Source organism: Vidua chalybeata, chromosome 19 (assembly GCF_026979565.1).
Source record: "Vidua chalybeata isolate OUT-0048 chromosome 19, bVidCha1 merged haplotype, whole genome shotgun sequence".
NCBI classification, from domain to species: Eukaryota; Metazoa; Chordata; class Aves; order Passeriformes; family Viduidae; genus Vidua; species Vidua chalybeata.
This window is the reverse complement of record NC_071548.1, coordinates 1164556-1190338: the sequence shown is the minus strand read 5'-3', so window position 1 is coordinate 1190338 and position 25783 is coordinate 1164556. Positions and strand designations below refer to the sequence as shown.

At 56.3% G+C, this 25783-nt stretch overlaps 1 protein-coding gene and 1 long non-coding RNA gene across 2 annotated transcripts in view; one reads left to right on the top strand and one right to left on the bottom strand.

Moving 5' to 3' along the window:
- The window catches only part of SHISA6 (shisa family member 6), a 169539-nt gene extending 151927 nt beyond the window's left edge, over positions 1-17612 (bottom strand). The window contains exons 1-3 of the mRNA XM_053960087.1: positions 17571-17612; positions 16547-17480; positions 4819-4979 (exon numbers count right to left, since the gene is read on the bottom strand). Of these exons, the coding sequence (XP_053816062.1) occupies positions 4819-4979; positions 16547-17229 (844 nt within the window). The 5' untranslated portion in view covers positions 17230-17480; positions 17571-17612. The remainder of the gene's footprint in view (positions 1-4818; positions 4980-16546; positions 17481-17570) is intronic.
- Positions 11607-14587, top strand: LOC128797497 (uncharacterized). Its single transcript, XR_008434160.1, has 3 exons — positions 11607-11901; positions 13857-14006; positions 14117-14587. It is a non-coding gene; the product is annotated as an uncharacterized LOC128797497 (long non-coding RNA).
- Positions 17613-25783: the final 8171 nt, after the last annotated feature.

Here is a 25783-nt window from a genome sequence, read left to right as displayed (position 1 = left end):
CAGCACAGGTGAGGAGCAGGTTTTAACCCTGGGAAAAGTCTCCCTGTGCTCCCTCAGCCCTCCCCTGGCACCTCTGGAGCTGGATCCAGACCAGTGCACCCCCCTGGAGAGGCAACTGGGCATTCTGAGAGTGAAGAGGCCAACAGAATATAGATCTAGGCCAGAGTCTTTCCTCCTACAAAAATGTCTCCTCACTGCTCTCCCAGCCTCCTGCTCCTGGAGGAGGTCAGAGGTACCAGAGTTCCAGGCACAGGCTGGAGTAGGGGACACCTGGGACCCTTCACTGCTGAAAGCATTTCACGGGGGTGACAGGGACATCCCTGTCCTGAACACATCTGGCTCCCCACATCAGCCTGATGGTGCTGAATATCCCTTTTCTCCCAGGCTGGGACCGAAACCAGGAGAGCTGTATGGAAAAGAGTCAGCGTGGAGGAGACTGAGGGCAAAGGAACACTTCAGACACGTGCTGTGCTGGAGGATCAGGGATTTGTACCAGCTCTGGGGCAGGATTTGAGTCCCCCTGATCCATAAGGTTTTAGTAAACCCAGCACTTGGACAGAACAGCGACTTACATCAGCCAAATGTCTCAAAGCCTTCCTTGGGGTCGCCTGTGGTTTTCCTTGGCTTGGAGAACAGCCATGAGATGACCCTGCATGTCTGCCACCCCTCTGCTCCCAGGGCACTCAGAAAACTCCCACGGGACCAGCTCTGTGCATCTTTCAGTGCTTGGCCACATTTTGAGAAAAGCAAACCAACCCTCTGCATTGGGGTTCCAAAAGGCCTTCAAATATCCTTTGAAGGCCAGAAATATTTCAAGTATTTCGAAAGCCAGAAGGGCTTCCAGAACATTCACAGGCTGGAGAGCTGAGGGTGCTCAGCCTGGAGAGGAGAAGCTTTGGGGTGACCTCAGTGTGGCCTTCCAGGACCTGAAGGAGCCACAGGAAAGGTGGAGAGAGAGAATTGACAAGGGATGGAGGGACAGGACAAGAGGTAACAGTCTTGAGCTGAAAGAGGGCAGATTTAGATCAGAAATTTAAGGGAAGAATTCCTCCCTGTGAGGGCAGGGACGTGTCACAGCACATGCCACTGTCAAGATAGTCACGATACACAGAGTGTCACCATGCAATTCAGAAAGCTTCACCCCCACACAGTGACACCACACCTCTCCAGAAGGCTGCAAGCATCTGCCCCTGCTGTTCTTTACCCAGCCTTTCACACCCCTGCTGTCCATGCCCTGCACCTGTGTGCCCTCTGTGCCCTGGGCTGGTGGCTCAGCACACCTGGGCACTCCATGGCTCATTGCTGTCAGTGCTGCTCACCTGCTTTTCACAGCTGGAACCACTGGGGATGAGGCTGGGCCACAGCCCCAGTGCCAGTGCCACCAACTGTGTGCCACACACAGCCCCAGTGCCACCAACTGTGTGCCACACACAGCCCCAGTGCCAGTGACACCAACTGTGTGCCACACACAGCCCCAGTGCCACCAACTGTGCCACACACAGCCCCAGTGACACCAACTGTGCCACACACAGCCCCAGTGCCACCAACTGTGTGCCACACACAGCCCCAGTGCCAATGACCAAACTGTGCCTACAGGGTGCCCAGAGCAGCTGGGGCTGCCCCTGGATCCCTGGCAGTGCCCAAGGCCAGGCTGGACAGGGCTGGGAGCAGCCTGGGACAGTGGAAGGTGTCCCTGCCATGGAGGGGTGGGACAGGAGGTTTGTAAGATCCCTCCCAACCCAAACCAGTCTGGAATTCCTTTGGAGCAGCAGTGGGAGATGGACTCCTCTCCACCCTGCCCTCAGCAGGACCTGCCCAGGCTGCTGTGCTGGGACTCTGCAGCCTCAGGCACAGCCCACCTCCATTTGTCACTGTCACCACAACCATCCTGCTCGCTGACACCAAGCCAGCCTCGTGGAAAAATGAAGCCAAGGTTTATTTAGCAGGACTTAGGGGCACCCTTCCAATTATAAGTTTGGACAAACAAAAGTTCCAAGTCAAACGAACACAAAACTCAATCAGCCCGTGTGCAACGAGGACAATCCTTTCTGGCTGCTTAACCTCTCCTCCTCTGGGCTGCTCAGACAAGCCACAGCACCAGACCTGCTGCTTTCCAAAAACCCCTACAGCTGTGGGCTCCTTGAGCCAATTTGCAGCCCCAGTGAGCAGTGCCTTGCCTGGATCCTGCTATTCCATATTACTGCCTCTTTTTCCTCCAGCTCTCCCTATTTCCTTCTTTTATTTTTTTTTTTCTTTTTCTTCCCCTTGTCCCCAGAAAACAGTCATTGCTGATTTTCTACTCCACACCAGGGCTGACTAGCTTTATTCTATATAAGCTAGGACACATACTTTTACTTCTTCCCAACTGGAAGATTTTAGCATCCACTCGTACAATTTCCTAATCCAAACAACAATCTGAAGTCTGGCTCATAACTGAGCACAGGCACCACAGAGCACTGCCCTGCTCTGACCATAAAACATGACAGGCAAACATTACCTGTAAAGCTGTTTTACGAGCTCGTGATCTCCGTGAGTGATCAGCTTTGTGTCTGCCATGATCTACGAGCTGATGGTGGCCACAGCCGAGCCAGGAACAAGTTCTTTTGGGCAAGTTCTCCCTTCCCAGCTCTGGCAGGGGCTGCTGAGGGCTCAGTCCAGCTGGCTGCCCTGAGGGAGCAGAGCCCAGTGCCAGGCTGTGCTGGGAGTGCTCTCCTGTGTGCCTGGCTTTGGGGAGATCTCCTTTTCCTGGACTCCCCTGTGTTGGCTTTTCCTGCTCACACAGCCCAGCAAACATCACCCGAGCAGGGGCTGGCTCCTGCTCACATCCTGCCTTGCCCTTCTTGACCCCTTGTCCCAGTCCTCAGGCAGGACCAGCAGCTCCTGGGCGGGTGCTGTCACTCTGCACTGGGGTGTTCTGCTCACAGCTCTGCTCTGCTCCTTCTGTGCCTCACTTCTGCGCCAGGAATTCTCAAAAACCTCTTGGCATCCTCAGCTCCCCCCAGACAGCAGGCAGGGGTTCTGCAGTCAGCAATTCCCCTCCAAACGTTCCCATTCATCCCCTCCCAGGTTTGCAGTGCCTGAACACAGCACCTAAGCCAGACTTGCAGCACCCAGCTGGTCCCTCCAGCTGCCAGCCAAGAATTCCTTCTGCACCTTCCTTCTGGATTTGTGTGCCCTGACTGAGCAGCAGGAGCCAGTGGGAAGAGACAGAGTGTCTCCAGAAGGTGTTAGTGGCACAGAATCCCAGGATTATTGAGGCTGGAAAAGGCATCCAAGGTGACTGAGTCCCAGCTGTGCCCCGTCCCCAGAGCTCTGAGTGCCACCTCCAGGAATTCCCTGGCCACCTCCAGGGATGGGCACTCCAAACCTCCCTGGGCATTTCCAAGGCCTGTGCTCCCTTTCCATGGGGAAATTCCTGCTGATTCCACCCTGAGCCATCCCTGGCCGTTCCCTCTCCTCCTGTCCCTGTTCCCTGGAGCAGAGCCCGACCCCCCGGCTGTCCCCTCCTGTCAGGAGCTGTGCAGAGCCACAAGGTCCCCCCTGAGCCTCCTTTTCTCCGGGCTGAGCCCCTTCCCAGCTCCCTCAGCCCTCAGGATTCATTCTCTGGACCCCTGTCACCCTAAGGTGATGTCACAGCCATAATCCCTCAGGTGATGTCACTGGCCATAATCCCTCACTCCTCGTGTTTCAGGGCCACAAATCCTCTCCAGAGCCAGCTCCAAGCCTCAGACATGCAGCAGCACCTCCCTCTTCCACACAATTCACCTCAAGGCTGTTCTCCAGGCCGAGGTTTTCCCTCACAGATCCAGATTTGCACACAGAATCACAGGGCTCCCTGGACTGGGGGTGAACACGGGAAAGCAAAGGAATCCCTCTCAGTTCCCAGGGAAAGGGTTCTGTCCCCAACAGCAGGGACAATGTCACCTTCAGAGGATGCTGTCACCTGTCCCCACAGCGGGAGGACATTGCCAAAAGCCCTTCAAACAGGCACAAAGCAAGGGCCCTCCCAGCTGAGCCCACAGCTCCCACTGGCTTCCTTCAGACCCTTCCCCAGCAGGGACTGGCAGCAAAGCCAGGTGACACAGGGCAGGAAATGCCACCAGAACCTTCCACGTGCAGCTGAGCAGCTTGTGGGTGGAGCAGGGCATGTCTTTGTGGAGGAGAGCCCCACATCCAGGCCAGCAGTGATGGAGAAGCTGCCACACCCCACTGAACAGACAATTACCCATCCATGGAGCATTAAATAAATCAGAACAACGTCTGCAGCCAAGAGGCTGCAATCCCTGGGCCACTGGGGAAATCAGGGCAAAAAGAATTCCTTTTTTTTTTTTTTTTTTTTGATGAAAAGAAGCTGAAAACGACAACAGATGTGTTTTGTGGGCCCTAATTCCCAGGCCAGTGCCCTTGGAGCACCTCTTTGAGCTGCTGGCATGCCCTCTGCATGTCCCAGTGCATGCCTGGAGCTCACCTGCCTGAGCAAGGCAGCCCCAGCCCTTTGGAGCTCTGTGTCCTGGGCTGCTGCGTGCAGGGAGCTGCTGATGCCTTGCAGCAGATGTGTTTTGTAGCAAACACACAGCCCAACACCATCCCCAGCTCCAACCTGCATTCACAGCCCAGCAGTCGTGAATTTTTAAAGTGCCTGGAGAGAAGAGCCGCTCTGCTCAGCAGAAACCTGAAAGAGCCATCAGCCCCGGGCCCTGCCCTGCCCTGCCTGCCTGCTGGAGCCATTTGCCATCCTGATTTTAGGTTTTACACGGGCTGCTGTTGCACAGGTGGTGTTCTGCTGGCTCCTGAGGGCACGGAGGGAGCAGCACTTACCTGGGTTGCTCTTGGAGGTGCGCACTGGGGTGTAATGGTTTTTGGAAGAGGTCCTGACTGGGGTGTTCTCTTTGGGGGAGGTATCTATGGCCGAGATTGTCTCTCTTTCACAGTGTCCGATTGGGATTGGTCCCTGCTGCCTTAGGATGTCGGCCAGAGCCCTGGGGAGACAGGAAAAAAAAAAAAGGGGGGGAAATGTATTTTCACACAGCTAGAATTCAGTATTTCAGAATAGAATAGAATAGAATTCAGTATTTGTGCTGGTGAATCCAAAGCAGCTGGGTTCATACCATAAACAGAGAAAAAAAGCAACGATAGCAGTAAGAATAAAATTTTAAAATATGGCTTAAAAGCTCTGGTTTTTTTCAGTGTATCTGCTGCAGGAATTTCCAGGCTTGCCTGGCTATTGTTTGGTATCTCATCTGCTCTCTCTAATTCACTTCAGCCCAGGGTTATGGTACCTCTCCATCATCTCCCAGAGCAGACAAACTGCTCCTGGCACATAAAGCACTGCCTCCATCAGGAGCCACTGCTGGCCCCAGCCCTGGCACCTCCTAAAAGTGGCACCAAAACCACCCTGCCCAAGCCAAGGTCCCTTAAAACTGACTCAGATCAGGAGTGTGACCCCCGCATCCTGAAATCCCTGCACACAGCTCAAACCCCTGCAGTGCTGGGAGTGTTTTTTAAAGGAGAACCACGAGCCAGCAAAATGGATTAACCAGCTTCCAGGGGTTGGTGTCAGCCCAGCTCTGAGCCTACCTTGAGCTCTGTGCTCATCAGGGATTGCTTTAATGGCTCAGTTCTCCCTGCCATTCCCAGGAAAAAGCAATGTCACCCAGTCCAGCTGCAGCCAATGGTTTCCCTTTGGATACTCCAAGATTTTTTTCCCCCTCTCTGTGAATATCATGGACACAGTGAAATAATTCCCTAGGGCAGCCCCAGGTTCTCTGCTGGGCCCTAAGGAAAAGCAGGGGAGGGGTGGCTCGTGTGGGCTGTAAGGGACAGTGGCACTTGAAAGCTGAAGGAGTTGGAAAAGCTCTGTTCTCCTGGCAAGGGGAGCATGTCTGGAGTCACCTCAGGTCCCAGGGAAGATGTCAGGAGGAGACATCCCCTCATTGCATATTAACAAGAGGGATGCTGGCGTTGCTCAGATCCACTGGCATCCCTTAAATGCCACATTTCTGGGCTTTCATATGAGAAATAGTTTGGGACCTGGGTCCGTTCCATTTTCCAAATCATTTCCTCTCCAGACTCCTGTCCCTGTGCATAATGGATTGCAATACTAATGTGCTCCACAGAAGGAACTCTTGGAGGATCCAAGAGGCTCCCGAGCAGGATCACATTAGTTCAGCACCAGCCTCTACAGATGAGGATATTTTTACCCTTTTTCTTTTTTTTTTTTTGTTATTTATTGGTTGTAGAAGGAGCAGACCTGGAGGCTATAACCAACCAGGGGATATCTGTGTGTGCACACAGGCTGATCCTCATGGGGTGAAGGGATTGCTGTTTGCAAGGACGGGAGAGCACAGGTTGTGCTGGGCCAGGCCCAGAGAGGGGTTGAAGGTGGCAGCCACAGGAGAGGGGTGCTGAGCCCTGTGCCAGGCCAGGACTCCTTCTGTCTGCTCCTGGGGAAAGGAGGAACTGGTGTTGGGTGAGGAACTGGTGTTGGGTGAGGAACTGGTGCTGAGGCACTGGTGCTTGGTGAATGAGAATTGGTGTTTGGTGAGGAACTGGTATTGAGGAACTGGTGTTTGGTAAGGAACTGGCATTGGGTGAGGAAGTGGTTTTTGGTGAAGAAGTGTTTTTTGGTGAAGAACTGGTGTTTGGTGAGGAACTGGTAATGAGGAACAGGTATGTGGTAAGGAACTGACATTGGGTGAGAAAGTGGTTTTTGGTGAAGAAGTAGTTTTTGGTGAGGAACTGGTATTGAGGAACTGGTTTCTAGTGAAGGACTGGTATTTGGTGAGGAACTGGTAATGAGGAACTGGTGTTTGGTAAGGAACTGGCATTGGGTGAGGAAGTGGTTTTTGGTGAAGAACTGGTGTTTGGTGAGGAACTGGTAATGAGGAACAGGTATGTGGTAAGGAACTGACATTGGGTGAGAAAGTGGTTTTTGGTGAAGAACTGGTGTTTGGTGAGGAACTGGCATTGGGTGAGAAAGTGGTTTTTGGTGAAGAAGTGGTTTTTGGTGAGGATCTGGTGTTTGGTGAGGAACTGGTGTTTGGTGTTGCCCCAAAGCTGCTGGATTCCTCCTCCCCGACTGGCACAGAGCTCTGGGTGCTCCCCACCATGCCCAGCCATGCCCGAGGTGTCCCTAAGTGGTCCCCAACCTACAGGACACTTTTGGCTCTTTGTCTCTTTGCCCAAGGTCATGGAGAACAAGAGTGGCAGAACAAGGACTCGAGGCTGCTCCTGAGGCTCCTGCCCTGTGTGACAGCACAGGAGGAGGGGATTCATTCCCCCCAGTAATCCTGGTGGCTTCTCCAGGCCAGAACCTCCTCACTCCACCCAACCCTGCTGCCTGGGGAGGACGGGGAGGCCAAGGAGCTCTGCCTGTTTGGCACCACCCCACACACCCAGCTGGAGCCATCCCATTTGTCACGGACAGCGGGCTGGCAGATCCGAGCCCTTGGTAGGAATCTCCAAGGTGTACTAAGCATCAGATGACCATTTAATGGCATCTGCAGTACAGAAACACTGAGGGCCATTTTTCAATCACACACGTTGCTTTAGCACCGTTATTTACTGGCCCACAGTGGCTTGGGCTCGTTTGGAACACTCGTCCAAGACTCTCCGAGTGTCGAGAGTGCAATCACTCAGAGAACTGGGGAGAACACTAAAGCAGGCTGGATAACTCCAAAACACTTCATTCCAGGTGTTCTGATGGAGGGACTCGGGGAGGGCAGGGTGGGTGGTGTGACATTCCCATTCTCTGGACAGAGAGACACAATTCTGTCTCTCAGGATTGCACAGAGAGAAAACAATCTTTATCTCTGCCCCTTTGTTTCCCCCATGTGGAATGTGGTGTGGAGATTGTTCACCTGCAGGGATTGCTGGGCTGGATTCTGGTGAAGGTTGTTTGGGGTCAGTGCCCAGTGGGATCCAGCTGTGCTGGGCTCTCAGCAGAGTCACAGTTTGAGTTAGTTAGAGAGGGGAGTAAGAAGTGAGTGTGTAGAATAGGATAGCATCTCTTTAAATAGTATATTAATGTAATAGAGTCTAGTTTTAATAAAGCTGTCCTTCAGCCTCCTGATCTGGAGCAGACACCACCATTTCTTCCCTGAGCTGGGGTTCACCACATTTTTTTACTACAGGGTGGGGCCAACACTGGGAGCTGGAGGAGCTGGGGTTTGGAAATGGGACAGAACAAACCAGCAAGCCCAGCTGGGATGCAGCTGGCTCGTTCTGAGCCAATTTAATCACGCTGTGTGGGATCCAGCGCATTTCCATAAAGCCCTGAGGGGGTGGAAGGTCAGTCCCACTTAAAAGAGGCAGATTTGGTTGGTGACAGTCCCTTGGGTCCAGCTGGCTCACTGCCCACTGCAAAGCTCCAGAACGGACTCACTGGAATGTTTGGATCCCGTGTGAGCAGCCATTTGGGTACAATTAGTGCCACTGATGTCAGCAGCCCCCTAATCACCCGCACAAGGATATGAGACACTCCAGAAACCTTCCTGTGACGACACATCTCTTATCTGAGGAACACAAACCTCCCTGGCTGGAGCGTGTCACTGATAAGGATTTGTGACACCTTTCCCTCACGTCATCGCACGCGAACCCGGAGCAGCCACGGTGCCAGCTGGGATGCTGCTCCAGGGGGCTGCACTGGCTTGGGGAGGGAAACCCATGGATGGGTCCTGTGGCTGGACAGCCCAGGCCAGGTCCTCCTCCTTGAGATGGCTCTTGTGGCACTCTGGACAAATTTTGGAAAGAACCCAGTGGGATGAACACCGGGGTTCATCAATTTTCAGACGGATAAATCAAAAGGATTTGGTGTAAATCCAAAGGAATCGAGGGGGTGGATGGAAGCAGTGGGGCAGCAAGGCTGGCCATCAGCTGGGGCCTGGTGCTGGGAGGGGAAATGACAGACTTTGATCCCGAAATGTGGCTTTGTAGCCAGGGAGAAGGTGAAGCTGCAGGGCTGGGAGGGACCAGCTCTCTGCACCGCATCCTGCCCCTCTAACCCAGCCCAGAACCTGAATCTGCTCCCTGAATTTCCCACGAGGAATGCTGTCCTCCCCACAGCCTTTTTGGGAAAGTATTGTCCCACTTTCCCCATATCCACACATTCCCAACACCAATTAATAGTCTGAGTGTGGACATGGGTGCTCCTTCTGCTGAAGGCCAGGGGAGCTTTGGGGACAGCAGGCTGGGAAGTGGCCTGAGGGAAATGAGATTGGACTGAGGGGTCTGTGGCTGCTGCATGGGAAGGGCACAGGGAAGAGCTGCCCGTTTCCAGAAGTGCAGGGGTGCACACTCAAAACTTCACTGATTCACCTGCAGACCTTAAAAACAGAATTTCCTGTTCCAAGTCCCTGTGAATCTGGGGAGGAATGGAAGGAGAATGACCAAATGGGTCTGGCAGAGCACAGTGAAGAGCTGCTAAAAGCAGAGCAGGGATGGAGTTGGTGGCAGAACTCCAATCACTTCAGCACAGCCAGGATTTCACTACCAAAAAAAGCCAGGTTAGAGTCCCCTATGCTCTGTTACTAACTGGGAAAGAAAGAGGCAGTTATTGCAGGAGATGGATCTATCCAGCCTGGAGCCAGCTCACCTGGAAGGGACAGCTCTCTCTGAGGGACAGCACCTGGGTCACCAGCCACTCTCACAGAGAGCAGCTGTGCATTATTGATGGCTTGGCTCCTGTCCCCACACCTGCTGTGTGCTCCAAACACTGACCACGCCTGGGGCTGGACACTCCTGGGACATTCCCACATTCCAGGGGCTGCCAGCCGGGTCCTGTGTGCCCAGGGCTGGACACTCCTGGGACATTCCCACATTCCAGGGGCTGCCAGCCGGGTCCTGTGTGCCCAGGGCACACAGGAAAAATCAGATGTCTCCTGAGAAATCTTAATGCCAAATGCAACTTGGGAAGCTCTGGCTCTAAAGACAGCCACTTCACACACCTCACACCCATGTCCAAACTGAATCATCTCTTGCTGTGATGTGGGCAAAGAATTCCCAGCAGAGACTGAGCTCAAAATGGGTGACACCAGTTCCTCTGAACACAGCGGCCCCGAAGAGAACAAAACTGATTCATAAAGATTTGGTAATTAAAAGCTTAAAACGAACCTTTGCAAGGGATGTTTCTCTGCAGAGAGATGTCACCCTGAGCACAAAGTGTCCTCAGCAAGGGCAGGACCTGCACCTGAGCAGCTCAGGCTGCTGGGGACAGTGAGTGGCAGGAGAGGATTGGTACCCCCCGTGCCACGAGGCTCGGGCTGGCTGCAGGAGGGAGCAGCCCCTGTGACCCCCCTGCCCCAGCTCCCAGCTCCAGCCCCGTCACTTCCCAGAACAATGGGGAGGCTCCCTGGAAAGGGATGCACCCCGGAAAGGCATCAGGGGTGCTGGGGAGAGCGGGGAGCTGTGCAGGGCAGGGACAGAGCACATGGAAAGGAGAGAAAACAAAACCAGCAGGCCTTGCTGGGTGTGAAGGGCTGTGGGAACGATGCTCTGCTGGCCCAGCTCTTTGTCCTGCTCCTGTTTGTGCATCCCCAGGCACAAACGCAGCGACAGAACCCGGTGCTCACGCGGCTGCACCTGGGCAAGGGTCGAGCACAGGGGTCTGGTTTTACACCAAATCCTCTGCTCTGAGCACAGCGAAGGGGCTTTGAACTCACTGAAGAAAGCTGAACTTTCTCTGAAGAGCCCTCGCAACAAAGGAGGTTGTGGTGAGAGCTGAAGCACAGCCCAGCGTTTATTGTGGAAGAATCCTGTGTTTATCCACCTGGGGAGGGAGATATCGGAGCCCTCCAAGCAATCAGTGCACAGAGATCTAAGGAAGCACAGCCAGCCCGTGTGAGTGGGGGCACAGGCAAGCAACACATGCCCTGATCTCATCTTCCCCAGGAAGTCCAGATCTTACGTGAAACAGAAATTTTAAAAGGCATCTGATCTCCAAAGGCGCAGAGATCAACTGCTACTTAAGGATACAAGAGATTACAAAACTAAAAGGAATAGAAGTTCAGAGCTACACTGGATTCCCTTGACACCTTATGATGGAGTTAGACTTACAGAAAAAGTTAATTAGTAAGCAGGAAAATGCCAAATAAATGGGAATTAGAGACACTGAGATGATTTGGTGGAGGCAGCGTGGCTTCTGAGCCTGGCCTCTCGTAATGGGAGAGGTTCAAAGGGAGAGGAGAAGCCCAGAAGCATCCAGAGGAAGTCAGTGGCCAGGCAGCCTCTGTGCTCCCACAGACTCAATCTCTTCATAAAACAGATTCAGAGAGGAAAACAGGGCAAAAAATCCCCAATTATCAAACTGCAAACCACGACCAGAGCTCCAGACTGGAGCTTTCCCAGCGCAGGGAAGTGAAACAAAAGGAAAAATGTTTTGTACAGGTACAGGCACACAGATACACACCTGGCCTGGATTTGGGTCTGCATCTGGACAATTCGCCCTGCAAAAGGACAAGACCCAGGTGTCCTCCCTGCTTAGGAGTTACCCCAAATCCAGCCAGGTGCAGGGTTGGTTTGAAACAGAGCTAGCTCTGAGTGACTTCTGTGATGTCACGGGTGGAAGGTGTCCCTGCCCATGGCAGGGGGTGGAATGAGATGATCTTTAAGGTTCCTTCCAAGCCCATCTATTCTGTGATTCTATGGCTGCACCTTTTTTGGTTTTTCCTAGTTCAGTCTGACCTGTATTCTGTGCCTGTGAGAGGGACAGGGCACTTCAGAGGAGACACTCAGAAACCATCAGGATTAAACAACTCAAAGCAGGGCAAAGAGCAGCTGAAAGGCACCCGAGTGAGTCTGAGTGGAGTGAAAACCGGCAGAGCATAAAAACACATCAGTGGAAAGAGACTGAAAGCAGGAACAGCATCCAAGAAGGAAAACCTCCTGCGGAGTCCCTGTGGCCAGGTGTGTTCACAGCACTCCCTCCCTGCCCTGGGGACGATGGAGTTTGATCGTTTGGCTCCAGCAGCCCTCGGCAGCAGAGAGCAGAGCTGGAGGAGCTGCCTGTGATCCCCGTCTCAAACACCAGGGCTGGAGAAAGGCACTGCTCATAACCTTCACAGCTGAAAGCAGCTCCCTCCAGCAGCCCCTCAGCAAGCCCAGGGCCCCGGGCTGTGGGGAGGCAGCTGCAGGAACACAAACCCTGCTGCATTTCAAGCTGGGCTCCCACAGACCAGCACCTCCTTGGATCTGTGAGCAGACAGATCCATTGCCTCTGGTTCCTGCTGGAATTCAGAGCCACAAGCAGAAACAAGCAGGAGTGGATCGATTCAACTCTGGTCTCTACACGGGCAAAGGATGTTCATTATAAAAGCTGTCAGTTATCACTCACAGAGCAGGAGATGCAAAGGGGCTGAGGAGAAGAGCAGCACAGATATCTTCCCTCTTTGCAGCAACACAGATGCTGTGGGAGGAGGGTGAAGTGAAGCACAGCACAGAGCCTGTTTCCCTTCTCCCTTTCCTACCCCTCAGCCAGATCAGGCCTTGTAGCAGCACACAGAGCTGGTCTGCTGGGAAAAATCCCTGTGCTGCTTCCCAGGAGAGCAGCTGGGCTCCCAGCAGTGCCCCAGGGCCAGCTGTGCCACTGTGTCCCTCTGCCTTCAGCTGACCAGTGGGATGCACTTGGGATATTTCAGTCCAGGTTCCAATCTGTGCATTCCCAGCTCAGCAGAGTGCAGTGGCTGCTGCTGAGGCTAAGCAGGGGTCATGGAGCAGTGCTGCATCTGTGAATTATTTGTGTTCTGTAGAGGGGGGATGCAGGGTCATGGCCACGGAATGAGAATATTCTGTGTCAACCCTTCTTGCTGCAGAAAAGCTCACCCAGCTTTGGAAAGAACCAGCTGATAGTCCCTGCTCAAAGATTCCCTAACTCATCCCCAGACTGAAAATAAAGCAAATACTTCTTAAATTTCACTTAAGAAATGCCTGAGAGAAGAAAACAACCCTGACAATGAGACAAAAACAACCTGTCCTCACCAGTGCAGGAGAGAGCATCAGCACACACAGTACTGCTGGGTGTAATTCTCAGAAACCAGTCCCAGCTTCTACCTGGAGCCTAGCAAAGTTCTGGCTGTGCAACCCCCAAAGCAAGAGGCAGTTCTATAGGGCCAGGCTGAAAGATCCTATAATTGCCAAAAAAAAAAATAATTAAAAAAAAAAAAATCAGTTCCACTGAAAGCATTACAAGGCTTTCTGTACAATAGGAATATTTCAGCTCCTGGTTTTCAAAGCACTTCCACTTAACTGCTGTTGGAAACGCCTGTCTCAGTGATTGTGAGCCCAGAATCACAGCAGTGCCTTGCTTTAAAGGGACGTGGCAGTGCCTGGAAACTGGAGCTGATTCCAGCTCGGAGCTGCACATGCACAGCCAGCCCTTCCTTCCACGGCACACTGACAGCTCTCCTGTGAACTTGCAAACCCTCCTTCCACCAAAAGACATTCTATGAGCCCTGCCTCCCTCAGAATGTTCTTTCTGAGCGAGTTCATAAGGATTTTCTGTAAAAGCTGGACGAGAAATGAGCAGAGGGATGACATCCACACACGGCACTGCTCGGCGAGCATTTACGAGGAAGTAAAATTTACAGAGTGATCCTGCTCGTGGGGAGGTGCAGGGAAGTTCTGATTGATCCTCCCTGCCTGTGGGATACGAGCCCAAGAGGCTTCTTCCAGCCCCTGTAGCAAGCTGTGCTCATGCTGCTGCTCTCCTCCTCCCAGAGGATGCACACTGAGGTTTAGTGCACTCGCCATCACTACAGAGAATTATTCTGGATGTCACACTTCACTCCAGCTGACACGACCTCAAACAGACAGAAATATCTGACCCCAACCTGCTTTCCTCCTTCCCTGTTCCTCCCCAGCAGCTGTCAGAGGCAAAGACAAACCACTCCTCTCCTCGTATTTACATTCTGCTTAGAGCACTCAGAGCGTTCAGCCCAATGCAGGAGATGCACTTCAAAATATTTAAACCCTCGTGTGGTGTTGATCAAGTTCAGGTAACACAGCTCTGAAAGGTATAATCTTTTACCAGCTACCATATTATAGAAGTCAATCAACTCCTTAAAATGCTCTGGAAGTCAAGCTTCCCGAGCACTCAATCTGCCATTCATACTTCTATACACAGGTGAATCATTTCACCAGAACTTATCTAAATAAAGCAAAGCAAGCATCAAAGAAATGAAAACATCAGGAAGAATCCAGACGAGTCTGGCAACACTGCCTCTGATTTCCAAGGGTGAAGGATCCAACCCTGCAGCAGGCTGGAGCTGGAGCAGAAGTAACATATGGACATCCAACCCAGATTTCCAAATTTAGTGTGAAGATAAGGCCCAGACAAAGTTGCCTTGAAGCCAGAAGAGCTGGGCAGCTGGGGAACCATCCCATCATTAACAAAACACTTAAAAGAGCCGATTTTCTGGCTAAGCCACTTGCAGGACCCTTGCCTCTCCCCAGCTGTGTGTAGTTTTTTAACACTGTGGAGTTATATTCTTGCAGGGACCAGGGGCAGGTGGGATTTGGAATGGAATATGTGGGCCAGACCCTCAGCAAATGTAAACCAGCCTCAGTGTTTGTCCTCACTGCAGGGTGGAGTCTAAATAAAACACGTCTTCCCAAATAAATAAAAACTGCGTCACTCATCTCTTTTTCCTGGTAAAAAAGCTAATATTTCTCCCCCCAGTCTCTGTTGATTGCAGCTGAAGTTCAGCCTTAAAAATATGGTCAATGATTTCAAGAGTTCTGATTAAAAACCTTCATTAAAATAATTTTTAGGAGGCATTATCTGGTAGAGTTAAGGTCTTTCCCCCTGATGCTCAGCACTGCTCTTCTAAAGAAGCCTCTCACCAATTTGTACGTTCAGACACGGGGAGCTCTCGGATTCGCGGCACGCAAGCAGCACTCATCATTTGGAGGGACTTTTTCATCATAAAATAAATATGAACTGAGAGAGAACACGCGTTTGTCCAAAAGGAGGATTGCTACAGACGCCCGAGCTTTTGCTTTGAAGCAGGATTTTCTGTGCCACGCCGAGCGTTCCTGTCCCTACAGCGCCGTGTAACGCCGCTGCCGAGGGGACACGGAGCCGCCTCTCCAGCCGGCAGGGACGGGCTTCTCGGGATTTGAGAGGGACCGAATGAAAACGGGAACGTGCAGAGCTCTGCCACCACCAGCGGCCGCGCGGGGGGGAAGGCACCACCCAGGGGGCTCCGACCCATCCCAAACTTCTCCCTGGCCGGGCAGGGCAGGGCAGGGCAGGGCAGGGCAGGGCCCGCGGGGTCCGAGCGGCTCCGCTGTCCCTGGGGGGTGTGGGGAGGCTTGGAGGGGAGATGGGTGGGTCTGGGGGCTGCTGAGGATCCCGGGTGCAGCGAGGGAGTGCCAGGGGCAGGAGGGGAGTGCTGGGGGCAGGAGGGATGTGGGGGGGTCCCGGGGAAAGGAGGAGGGGTGCAGGGGGGCCAAGCCGGGATGCTGGAGGAGATTCCGGGGGGGCAGGAGGGACGTGTCGGGGTGCGGAGAACAGGAGGGGGTTCCGAGGGGTAAAAGGGGGTGCCGGGGTGCAGAGGGAGGCTCTGGGGGGCAGGAGAGGGGTGCCGGGATGCCGAGGGGCAAGGGCGACGTTCTGGGATGTAGAGGAGGGTGCCGGGGGACAGGAGGGGGTGCCGGGGGCAGGAGGGGGGTGCCGGGGGCGGCTGAGCGTGGAGCTCCGGGACGGACTCTGGGCAGAGCGGGGCAGCGTGGAGCTGTCCGGGAACAGCCCGGGAATTATCCGGGAGCTGTCCGCGAACAGCCCGGGAATTATCCGGGAGCTGTCCGGGAACAGCCCGGGAATTATCCGGGAGCTGTCCGGGAACAGCCCGGGAATTATCCGGGAGCTGTCCCGGAGCTGTCCGCGGAGCCGGTGCTGAAGGCGAAGGCTCGGGGAGGAGACCACAAACGCGGCCGCGGGAGAAGAGCCACGGGGCACCAGGACAGGCCCCGGGGTGGGCAGTGGGATGGCCAGAGGGGTGCGGGTCGGACCGTGGGAAGGAGGAACTCCTGGGCAGAGCATGGAAAGGGAAAGCCCTTTGGTGGATGGTGCGAAGAGGGAACCCTTGGACAGCCGTCGCAAAGGGGGAAACCCTTGGATAAATGACTCAAGGGAGGACCCCTCGAAGCGGCAGAACAATGGGAAATCGTTTGGCCAGGCGGCACAGCCGTCGGAGAGTCATGGCACCGGGGAAACCCTTGGAAGGGTTGGCAGGGGAAACTCACGGAGAGGCAGAGCAAAGCACAGAGACCCGAGTGGGTGCTTCACAGGGAGACTCCTTGGGCAGGGAGCACAAGGGGGAGAACCCCTGGACAGCGGTGTAAAAACGGAGCCCTTGGACAGCAAGTCCAAAGGTGGAATCCCTGGAGGAGCCACGCAACGGGAAACTCTCGGAGAGAGCTGCATAGCTGGGGAACCCTTGGCTGGGCGCTCGAAAGGAGGACCCTCGGCTGGGCAGCGCACCGGGAAACCCTCGAGCAGACTCTGCCAAGGGGCAAGGCTCGCTGGGGGGGAGCAGGGGAAGGAGCGCACCTGTGAATGTTCATCTCCCGGGGCGGGCGCCGCGCCTTGTCGTAGGCCACCTTGGCAAAGACGCCGGCGATGAGCACGAAGGCGATGGCCCCGCACGAGATGTAGACGGTGGCGTTGGTGCTGTCCTTGTCCGGGTCGTACTTGTTGGCGTCCCCGTCGCCGCCGTCGCCGCCGTCGGCGGGCAGGGCGCCGCTGGCCGTGGTGGGGTGGGCCCACTCGGGGCTCTTGTAGTTGCGGCACAGGCTCTGGTTGAGCTTCTCGGCGCGCTTGTTGCAGCAGAAGCGGTAGAAGCAGGTGCCGCAGCAGTAGCGGAAGCCCGTGAGGCTGTTGTTGCACTCGAACTCCTTGTCCCACTGCCCGCTCACGTCGTAGTACCCCCAGCACGTCTCGTGCGCCGGGGCCGAGCCCCCGCCGCCGCCCCCGCCTCCGGGGGCTGCCTTGCCGCCCCCCGCGCCCTTGCCGCGCCCGGGCAGCGCCGTGGGGGCGGCGGCCCCCGGGCCCGCCAGCGTCTGGTTCAGGAGCTCCTTGCCCGGTTTGGGGGTCCGCCGCGGCGCCGCCGCCCCCTGGGTCCGGTTGCCCTTGGCGCGGGGGGGCCCGGCCGCCTGCGCGGGCAGCGGCAGCAGCAGGGCCAGGAGCTGCAGGGAGAGCAGGAGCAGCGGCAGCAGCAGGTGCCGCGGCCCCATGGCGAGGGGCGAGGCGGGGGCGCGGCGCGGGGGGCGCGGCGGGCGGGGTGGGGGCTCAGCGGCCGCGGCGCTGCCCCATGGAGCGGGGCGGGGGCGGGGGGTGCGGGCGGGGGTCCCGCTGCTGCCGCCGCGCTGGCTCCTCAGCGGCGGCCGCCCGGCGCCGGGCGCTTCATGCCGGCGCGGGGCGAGCGGCGGAGCCCGGCGGAGCGCGGCTGGAGGCGGCGGGGTCCCGGCGCTGCTCCGGCGAGGGGCTGCGAGAGACGGGGAGAGGGTGAGAGCGCGCCGCGCCCCGGGGCATCCCGGCCCGCCCCCGCCCGCCCGCCCCATGCCCACGGCCTTACCATGCCGGAGCGGGACTGCAGCGGGGCCGCGGGGCTGCCCGCGCTCCTCGCCGAGCCGGGGGCGGAGCGGAGCGGCGCCGAGCCGGGCGCGGAGCAGGGGCGGGCGCCGAGCCGAGCCGGGAGCCGGGGAAGGACCGCCCACCGCTGCCGGGCCGCTCCTGACATCACCGGGACCGCGCCGCGCCGCTCCGCTCCGCCGGCACCCCCGGCACCGCCGCCGGCCCGCCCGGGCAGCGCGACCCGCGGCGCGCCCGCAAGCCCGCAGCGCCCGCCCCGGCCGGCGCCGGAGCTCGGGGGGGCTCCGGAGGGGCGCGGGGAAGGGTCCCGGGGAGGGGGGGGTACGTGTGGGTGTGTGTGGGGCGCGGACCTCGTGCGCGTCCCTCGGGATGTGGTCGTGGCAGGGATGCGGTGAGTGGCCACTGGACCTGTCCCTGGTGGTCTGAGGGGGTCCTGGCAGGGATGCGGTGAGTGGCCACTGGACCTGTCCCTGGTGGTCTGAGGGGGTCCTGGCAGGGATGCGGTGAGTGGCCACTGGACCTGTCCCTGGTGGTCTGAGGGGGTCCTGGCAGGGATGCGGTGAGTGGCCACTGGACCTGTCCCTGGTGGTCTGAGGGGGTCCTGGCAGGGATGCGGTGAGTGGCCACTGGACCTGTCCCTGGTGGTCTGAGGGGGTCCTGGCAGGGATGCGGTGAGTGGCCACTGGACCTGTCCCTGGTGGTCTGAGGGGGTCCTGGCAGGGATGCGGTGAGTGGCCACTGGACCTGTCCCTGGTGGTCTGAGGTGGTCCTGGCAGGGATGCGGTGAGTGGCCACTGGACCTGTCCCTGGTGGTCTGAGGGGGTCCTGGCAGGGATGCGGTGAGTGGCCACTGGACCTGTCCCTGGTGGTCTGAGGGGGTCCTGGCAGGGATGCGGTGAGTGGCCACTGGACCTGTCCCTGGTGGTCTGAGGGGGTCCTGGCAGGGATGCGGTGAGTGGCCACTGGACCTGTCCCTGGTGGTCTGAGGTGGTCCTGGCAGGGATGTGGGGAGTGGCCACTAGACCTGTCCCTGGTGGTCTGAGGTGGTCCTGGCAGGGATGTGGGGAGTGGCCACTGGACCTATCCCCGGGGATGTGGTCCCTAAAGGTGTGTGTGGAGTGTGGACCCCACACCTGTCCCCGGGGGTGTGGTCCTGGCAGGGATGTGGTCCCTAGAGGTGTGTGTGTGCTGTGGACCCCCTCCCTGTCCCCGGGGGTGTGGTCCCTGTGGGGATCGGCAGGAATGCGGTCCCCACAGATGTGCGTGACGCTGTGCCTGTCCCAGGGCAGTGCCCACAGCACAGCCTGGCACTGGGCACACGTTGTCCCCAGGGCTGTCCGGCCGTGCTGCCCCCAGGCCGTGCTGTCCCCTCTGCCCTGCCAGCCCTGCACGGGACGAGCCTCCCAGGCGTCCCAGGGACTGCTGCTCCAGCCCGGGCTGGTGGCACCTCCCTGGGAAGGTGCACCTGGCCCGGCTGAGTCCCAGTTCCTGCTCCCTGATGTGCTCGGCGTGGAGAGAGAGCAGCACCCCCACCCCAGCCCGATACACTCCCCACTTCTTCCAACTGTTCCCACTGCAGGAGAGCTCTGGGGTGCTGCAGGGCTGGGCTGGCACTGCCCTGGGCTGCCCAGTGACCTGGGCACAGCCACCACAGGTTTGTTCTGAGCAAGATCCCTTCAGGCACAGCAGATTTCACTGCTGTGAGCCACGGCCATTCTGAGGCAGAATTTCCTCAAAGTCCTGGTGTTTCCTCCGTGTCCCACTGCAAACCCGACTAAAGCCTCTACAAACATTTCCTGAAGAAGCCAAGGTGCTGCCAGCTGTAAGGACACACAGAGGACAGCGAGGAATCCCAGCAAGGAGGAGCACCCGGAGGTGGGAACTGAAGGGATCCCTGCAGCTGCAGACAGGCCGTTTTCAGGAGAGCAGCGTAGGAGGAAGGGAGCAATGGTAAGGGAGAAGCACCCCTAAAAATCCCCTGTCTTGTACCCTGTGGGAATCATTTCCTCAAGCCACCAAGCTGTGAGTGCCCACAGCTCATTTGACAGCTCCCTCAGGAGAGCCCACGGACTGTGAGGTTGGCAAAGAGAATTTCAGCTCTGGCACCTAAAGCTGCTCTGGTGCTGGGGAGCACCCGGGGAAATCAAAAATCCCTTTATTGCTCACGGAAGGGAGGACTGTTACCCTTCCATGGCTGCTGAGAACTGGACTTGAGGGAGGTGCCCAGGTGAATCCACACCATGGGGAGCCCAGACCTCCGCAGTGCCTGAGCCCAGGCTCAAACCTGAGGCAGAGGGTGGCAGCCTAAGGCCAGCGTGGCCACCCAGGGCGAGCCTGAGCTGCTTTAGTGCAGGCACCCCTGTGAACCCCAATACCCTGAGCCCAGCTCCTCTGGCCCCTCCTTGGGGATAATTCTCCTGTGATGAGTGACCAAACCCTGACACCGAAGGCTGTAAAGCAGATTTGACTGCTGCAGGGAGGCCATCTCCAAACGCTGTGGGCCTTCCACATGTCCTCATCAAATTCTCCACAGAAAGCATCCTCAGATCTGGGTTGTCTCTGCTTCTCCAAGGCTTTGCAAAGTGTGGGAGGCACCCAGATGGAACAATCCGGGTCCTTCCCTCAGCTGGCTGATCCCTGCACACCTACACAGGAGCTGGGGTCTCTGCAGAGAGGGCAGCTCAGTGGAGAGGAGCTGCCACTCGGAAAACCCAGCGTCCTCTCCCAGGTGGGCAAGGCTCCTGCTGCAAGCAGTCCTTGGGGAAAAGATCCGATGGTTTTGAGACAGAAACAACTGGCAGACCTCTGTCCTTCAACCAAACATTACAAGGGCACAGAGAGTGCCTGGTGAAGCACTGGGGGTCAGGTTTTCTGCCCCACAGGATATCTGGGGGCTGAGATTGGCTTTTCCTCCGTGCCTGCCCAGCCTCCTGAACCGGCTGAGCCTTGGACTGCACGTGCTCCTCTGATGCCACCACAGCTTTATCACACCGAGGCGAGGATGAAACCCCACCCAGATGCCTCTGCCTCCTCCTGCCAATTTATCAACGCCACCGAGCAAGCTAAAGAAGGACAGAGCTTCCCTGGATGCCCGGTATAATCCCATTGCCTTGCCTGGGGCCAAAATACGGGAGGGAAGAAGCTGAAGCAAATGTGAAAAGAAGGAAAGAGTCCCTAAGGAGCAACGCTGGATTTCTGGGACTTTCCTGGGATTTGGAGCCGCGTTGCTGGCTGTGGGAGGGAAGGACAGAGGCTGAGATGCTTGTGGGAGAAAATGCCCGAGCTGCACTCCCCCCATGCCCGCGGAGCGGTGTGACAGTGACTCTGTGACAGCTCCATCCCCACCTGGAAGTCACTCCAAAACCTCCAGCACTTTCTCTTTCATCTCCCGTCCCATCCTCCCCAGATCGTTCTTGGCAGCGTGACTGTTCCAGAGCTGTTTTCTTGTTTATCTTCTCTGCCGGGTGCTTTCATCTCCGTGCCGGAGCTGCCGCGGCTGCAGGCAGGGAAGGGAAGTGCAGGTTCAGAAAGTCCCAAAATCCAATTGCTCCCCAGCATCCCTCCCCTCAGCCCCTTGTCCTGCCGCCCCTGCTCGGCCTCTGATGACTTTGAGAGGAGTTTCTAATGAGTCTGATGTGCTCGCAAGCTGATTCCTCCTCGTCAGGGGATTCAGCCGTGACCGTGAATCTTCATTAAAATGAGCCCAGCACTTCGGACCTAATTTTTCTTCTAAAATTAATGTGGCTACAAAAAGCTCCGAATAGGAGTTTGGGGGGTTATTTCTGTGGATCTGGATTCCTTCCTGCCTGAACGGGAATGGGTGGATCCCGGGTTTGGTGCAGGCAGGGGGCTGCTTGTTCCAGGTACAGCATAGAGTGAGCAGAAGGCAGGGAAATGCGAGGGGAACAAGCAGGCACGGGGCTGGCAGGGCCTCACACAGGCAGGGCCAGATGTGGTCAGCTTCTCCTGCAGCTTCCGAGCAGCTGCCTCAAAGGACAGGACAAGAAACGGGAGCGAAACAGGGGCATTTCACCAGCTTTTCATGGCTGGTTTATTCTCTGCTGCCCGAGAGGATTCCGTGGTTTGTGTGCTTTTATACAGTTTGAGGAGCTGGGATTCTCTTTCCCCATGGGAACCTCTTGTTTCTGTCTCCCTGCTCCCATCGCCCAGCCCAGTGCAGTGACTGTCACAGCTCTGTCCTGCCACTGTCACCTGTCCCTGTCTCCTGTTCTGTCTCACTCAGGGGCCAGGAACGGACCTGAGCTGTGCCCAGCTGGGCAGACAAGGTGCCCACCTGTGCAGGAAAGGTGCCACCAGCACTCCTGGGAGAGGTGCAGGGGCTTCACTGAGGTGTCCCCAGCACTGGCCAGGCACGTCAGCAATGCACTCCCTTCAAATGGGGCCATCTGAAACAGAAGACAAAGAAACTTCTACAGCAAATGAGAAATTCCTCATTATTTGTCCAGCTCTGCTCATGTAGAAGCCTTTTGAAAGTGCTTTTACCACTGCAATTCTGCAAAACCCTAAATTTTTCCTAATATCCAACCTAAATTTTCCCTTCTTTGTTTTGAAGCCTGTCAGTCCAGCCTTATAAATCATCTCTCCATTTTTCTTGCAGGCTCCTTCCTGATATTAACAGGAAATCCAGCACAAAGGAAACCTTCCAAGTATTCTCTGCAAACTGTGACACCCCTGGGGATGCAGGGAGAAAGAGGGGACTGAAGAGACCTCAGTGTGGGTTTCTCTTTGGCTGCTCTCCTGTGCAACGGATCCTCCAGGCCTGCCAGGCTGGGAAAGATCATTTGATCTGCTTCCTACCTTTGCCTGCAGGTGTGCGGCTTCTCCAGGGCTCCTCGGGGCAGCACACACCTGAGGGTGACACCTGGCTGGGCAGGGCCCTGCCCAGACTGTCAGGGGTTAATTGCCTTTATCTGGCTGCACGTGCACAGAAGGGAGAGCAGTGGGAGCTTTTCCTTTCCGTGTCATTAGAGTCCCTGTTGTCACTTCCACCAGCAGCGCGGCACAGCCTGTCCCTGCCACGAGGGCAGGCTTCCCTCCCAGCTCCCAGCCAGGCGCTGCTCCGTCAGTGTCCCACAGAGCTGGTTTTTCCTGGGATCTGGCACAGCCAGCCGGATTGCCCTGCAGCTCCAGCCTGAGCCGGGAGGAGCCAGCAGAGGAGCAGAGGGAAGGAGCCAGGCTGAACAGCCACAGCTGGATGCAGGTGATAACACCAGAGGGATGAGAGCAATTAGCTCTCATCCTCAATTTGGTGCTGCCTCCAAGCCCAGCAATGTCACACTCAGAGGGCTCCCAGGCTCTGCAGCCCAACCATCCCTGTGTCCATCCCTGTGTCCATCCCTGTGTCCATCCCTGTGTCCATCCCACCTCAGCCAGGCCACAGGGACAGCTCAGGCCCAGCCAGCCTTGGGCTGAGGTGAATGGGCCTTTTCCTTCCCTCCACACATCCCATGCATTGGCTCTGGCTCTTTTATCTGGATGTTTTAATTCTGCAGCAGAAACCTGTGCTCAAGGCCACACAGGAGTGCATTTGCAGCCTGACAGAGCTTGGAAGATGTGTGATCCCAGATCTCCTCTTCTCACAGCTCACCCAGGGCTGGCCTCACACCTGGCTGGGCAGCCTGAGGGACATCGATGCCATCAGAGCCCCGGTGCTCCCGAGGGGCTGCAGCTCCCTGGGACAGGGACAGGAGCCAGGGAACAGCTGGAGTTGGGCCAGGGGAGTTTGGGGATGGATTTCAGGGAAAGGTTCTTCCCTCAGAGGGTGCTGGCACTGCCCAGGCTCCCCAGGGAATGGGCACGAGGCTGCCAGAGCTCCAGCAGCCTTTGGACAGGGTGGGGTTGTTGGGGGTCTGTGCAGGGACAGGAGCTGCACTGGGTGATCCTGGGGGTCCTTCCCAGCTCAGGAGATTCCTGGATTCCAAGTGCAGGGCTCATGCCATGGCCTGATAAAGACACAGGAGTTTTCCAGGAGAGCTCCTGCCGGGTGCCAGCCCCTCCCTCCGCCCCTGTGCCAGGCAGATTTGTCCAGAAAGCAGATGAGTCCCTCAGGCATGACAGGGATTTCAGAGAGAGTGACACATCCGCTCCCAGGCTCCCTGAGTGCCTCTGTTTCTCTTTAGAGGTGAATTTTATACCTTTTCTAAAATCCCCGGGGATGAGCCGGTTCTTCCCAGTCGCTCACGGGCCAGGTGAATGACTGGAAAATGGGAGGATTCAAAAGTCCTTTGAATAGAGCTGAGAGCTCTCTGAAATCAGGATATTTTTCAAGGCTGAGAGGGAGACCAAAGAAAGCAGAACCCCAGGCTTGCACAATTGAGAAAAGAGTGTGGGATGGGAGCTCGGTGTGCACGGCAGGCCGGGGCAATCCTTGCCATGGGCACGAACAATCACAAGTCCCGAGCAGGGGGCAGGGGGAGGAACGGCTCTGGGGCTGAGGCAGGCACTGCTCAGGCAGGGTGCCCCTGGCTTAATGGGAATTATTTTCCTTAGGTCTTTGTGCTGCTGCCAATTCACTCCTCTGAGCAGACAAAGGAGCACTTCAGGAGCCCAATTGCTGCTGCCTGCAGCCAGCACAGTGGCCCAGGAGAGGAGGAAGGAGCATCCCAACTGGGCAAGGAGCAGGTTCTGTCAGGGCTTCTGGCCCTGTGGACTTCAAACTTCTTCAGAAAACTGGGCAACTGCAGGAGAAATTATCATAAAATCATGGGATGGTTTGGGTCGGAAGGGGCATTAAAACCCATCCACGGGCACGTCCCACGAGCAGCCCACTGTGGGTAAAGTGGGGGACACCAAGTGACACCCACAAATTCAGAGCTGGGGGGCCAGGAGCTCTGCTTTGCAGAGCTGTGTGTGGATGGAAGTTGGAATTGCAAGCACTCCTCACTCCAGCAGCTCCCTGCTTCCCACTGCAAGGCCCTCCACAGGATTTCTCCTGTTTCTCCGTGGAAGCAGGGAGGGAGGTGCTGGGACCACAGGCTGCTCTCCCCATGCCTGGGAAACGATTAGCAAACATGGCTGGGTCTGAAACTTTCCCATTCTGTTTTTATTAATTCTCCCTTTGCAATAATCCTCAATATGCTTCGTTTACATTCAACGAGCAAGAGGGGAGCACTGCCTTAGTTAATTTAACTCCCACAAATTCCCATCTCTGCTGGGGAGAGATTGTGCTTCCTCGCAGATAAAGCAGCTTCTTCATATTTCAAAAGGTTAGAGATTAGATCTGCTTACTGCTATACTTTTATTAAAATTTCTATTTACATTTTTTTCCCACATTGATACAATTACAGAAAAAGGCGTAAGGAAAGCCAGAACAATCCCTGAAGGCTGGAAAATCCCTCGGCCTGTACATCCATGGATGTGGCAGGGGACAGCCCTGTTCTCTGTCCCTGCAGATGGGCAGGAGGAGCTGCCTCTCCTCCTCCTCCTCATCCTCATCCTCCTCCTGCTCCACGTGCTGAGGGCTCAGAAGTAGCACAAAACCTGACTGAAATCCTCAGGCCTGCAGCAGGAGAGAAGTTGAACAAGAAGGCTCCAGGGTGACCTTATTGTGGCCTTCCAGTGCCTGAAGGGGCTCCAGGAGAGCTGGAGAGGGACAAGGGATGGAGGGACAGGACACAGGGAATGGCTCCCACTGCCAGAGGGCAGGGAGGGATGGGAGACTGGAAACTGGGAATCCCTGGCTGGGAGGGTGGGGAAGAGCTGGGATGGAATTGCCAGAGCAGCTGTGGCTGCCCCTGGATCCCTGGCAGTGCCCAAGGCCAGGCTGGACAGGGCTGGGAGCAGCCTGGGACAGTGGGAGGTGTCCCTGCTGTGCCAGGGGTGGGGTGGGGTGAGATTGAGATGAGATGAGATGAGATGAGATGAGATGAGATGAGATGAGATGAGATGAGATGAGATGAGATGAGATGAGATGAGATGAGGCTCCAGCTGATGTTCTGGAAGGGTCCTGCTGCCAGTGAGGAGTGAGATACCACCCCTGACTGCCCAACACAGCTCAGGTTTCTCCCCTCCACCTCTTAACCCCCAGGACCAAGGGGATCCATCAGGAGAAAAGTGAGTGCTTGGCACAGACATTTTCCGAGGTGCCCTGAGGTTTGCTCTGTCATGCAAAGCCAGCAGGAAAACAAAACCACCTAAGCATGGCAGGCTCCAAAAAGGAGCATTTATTGAACACTG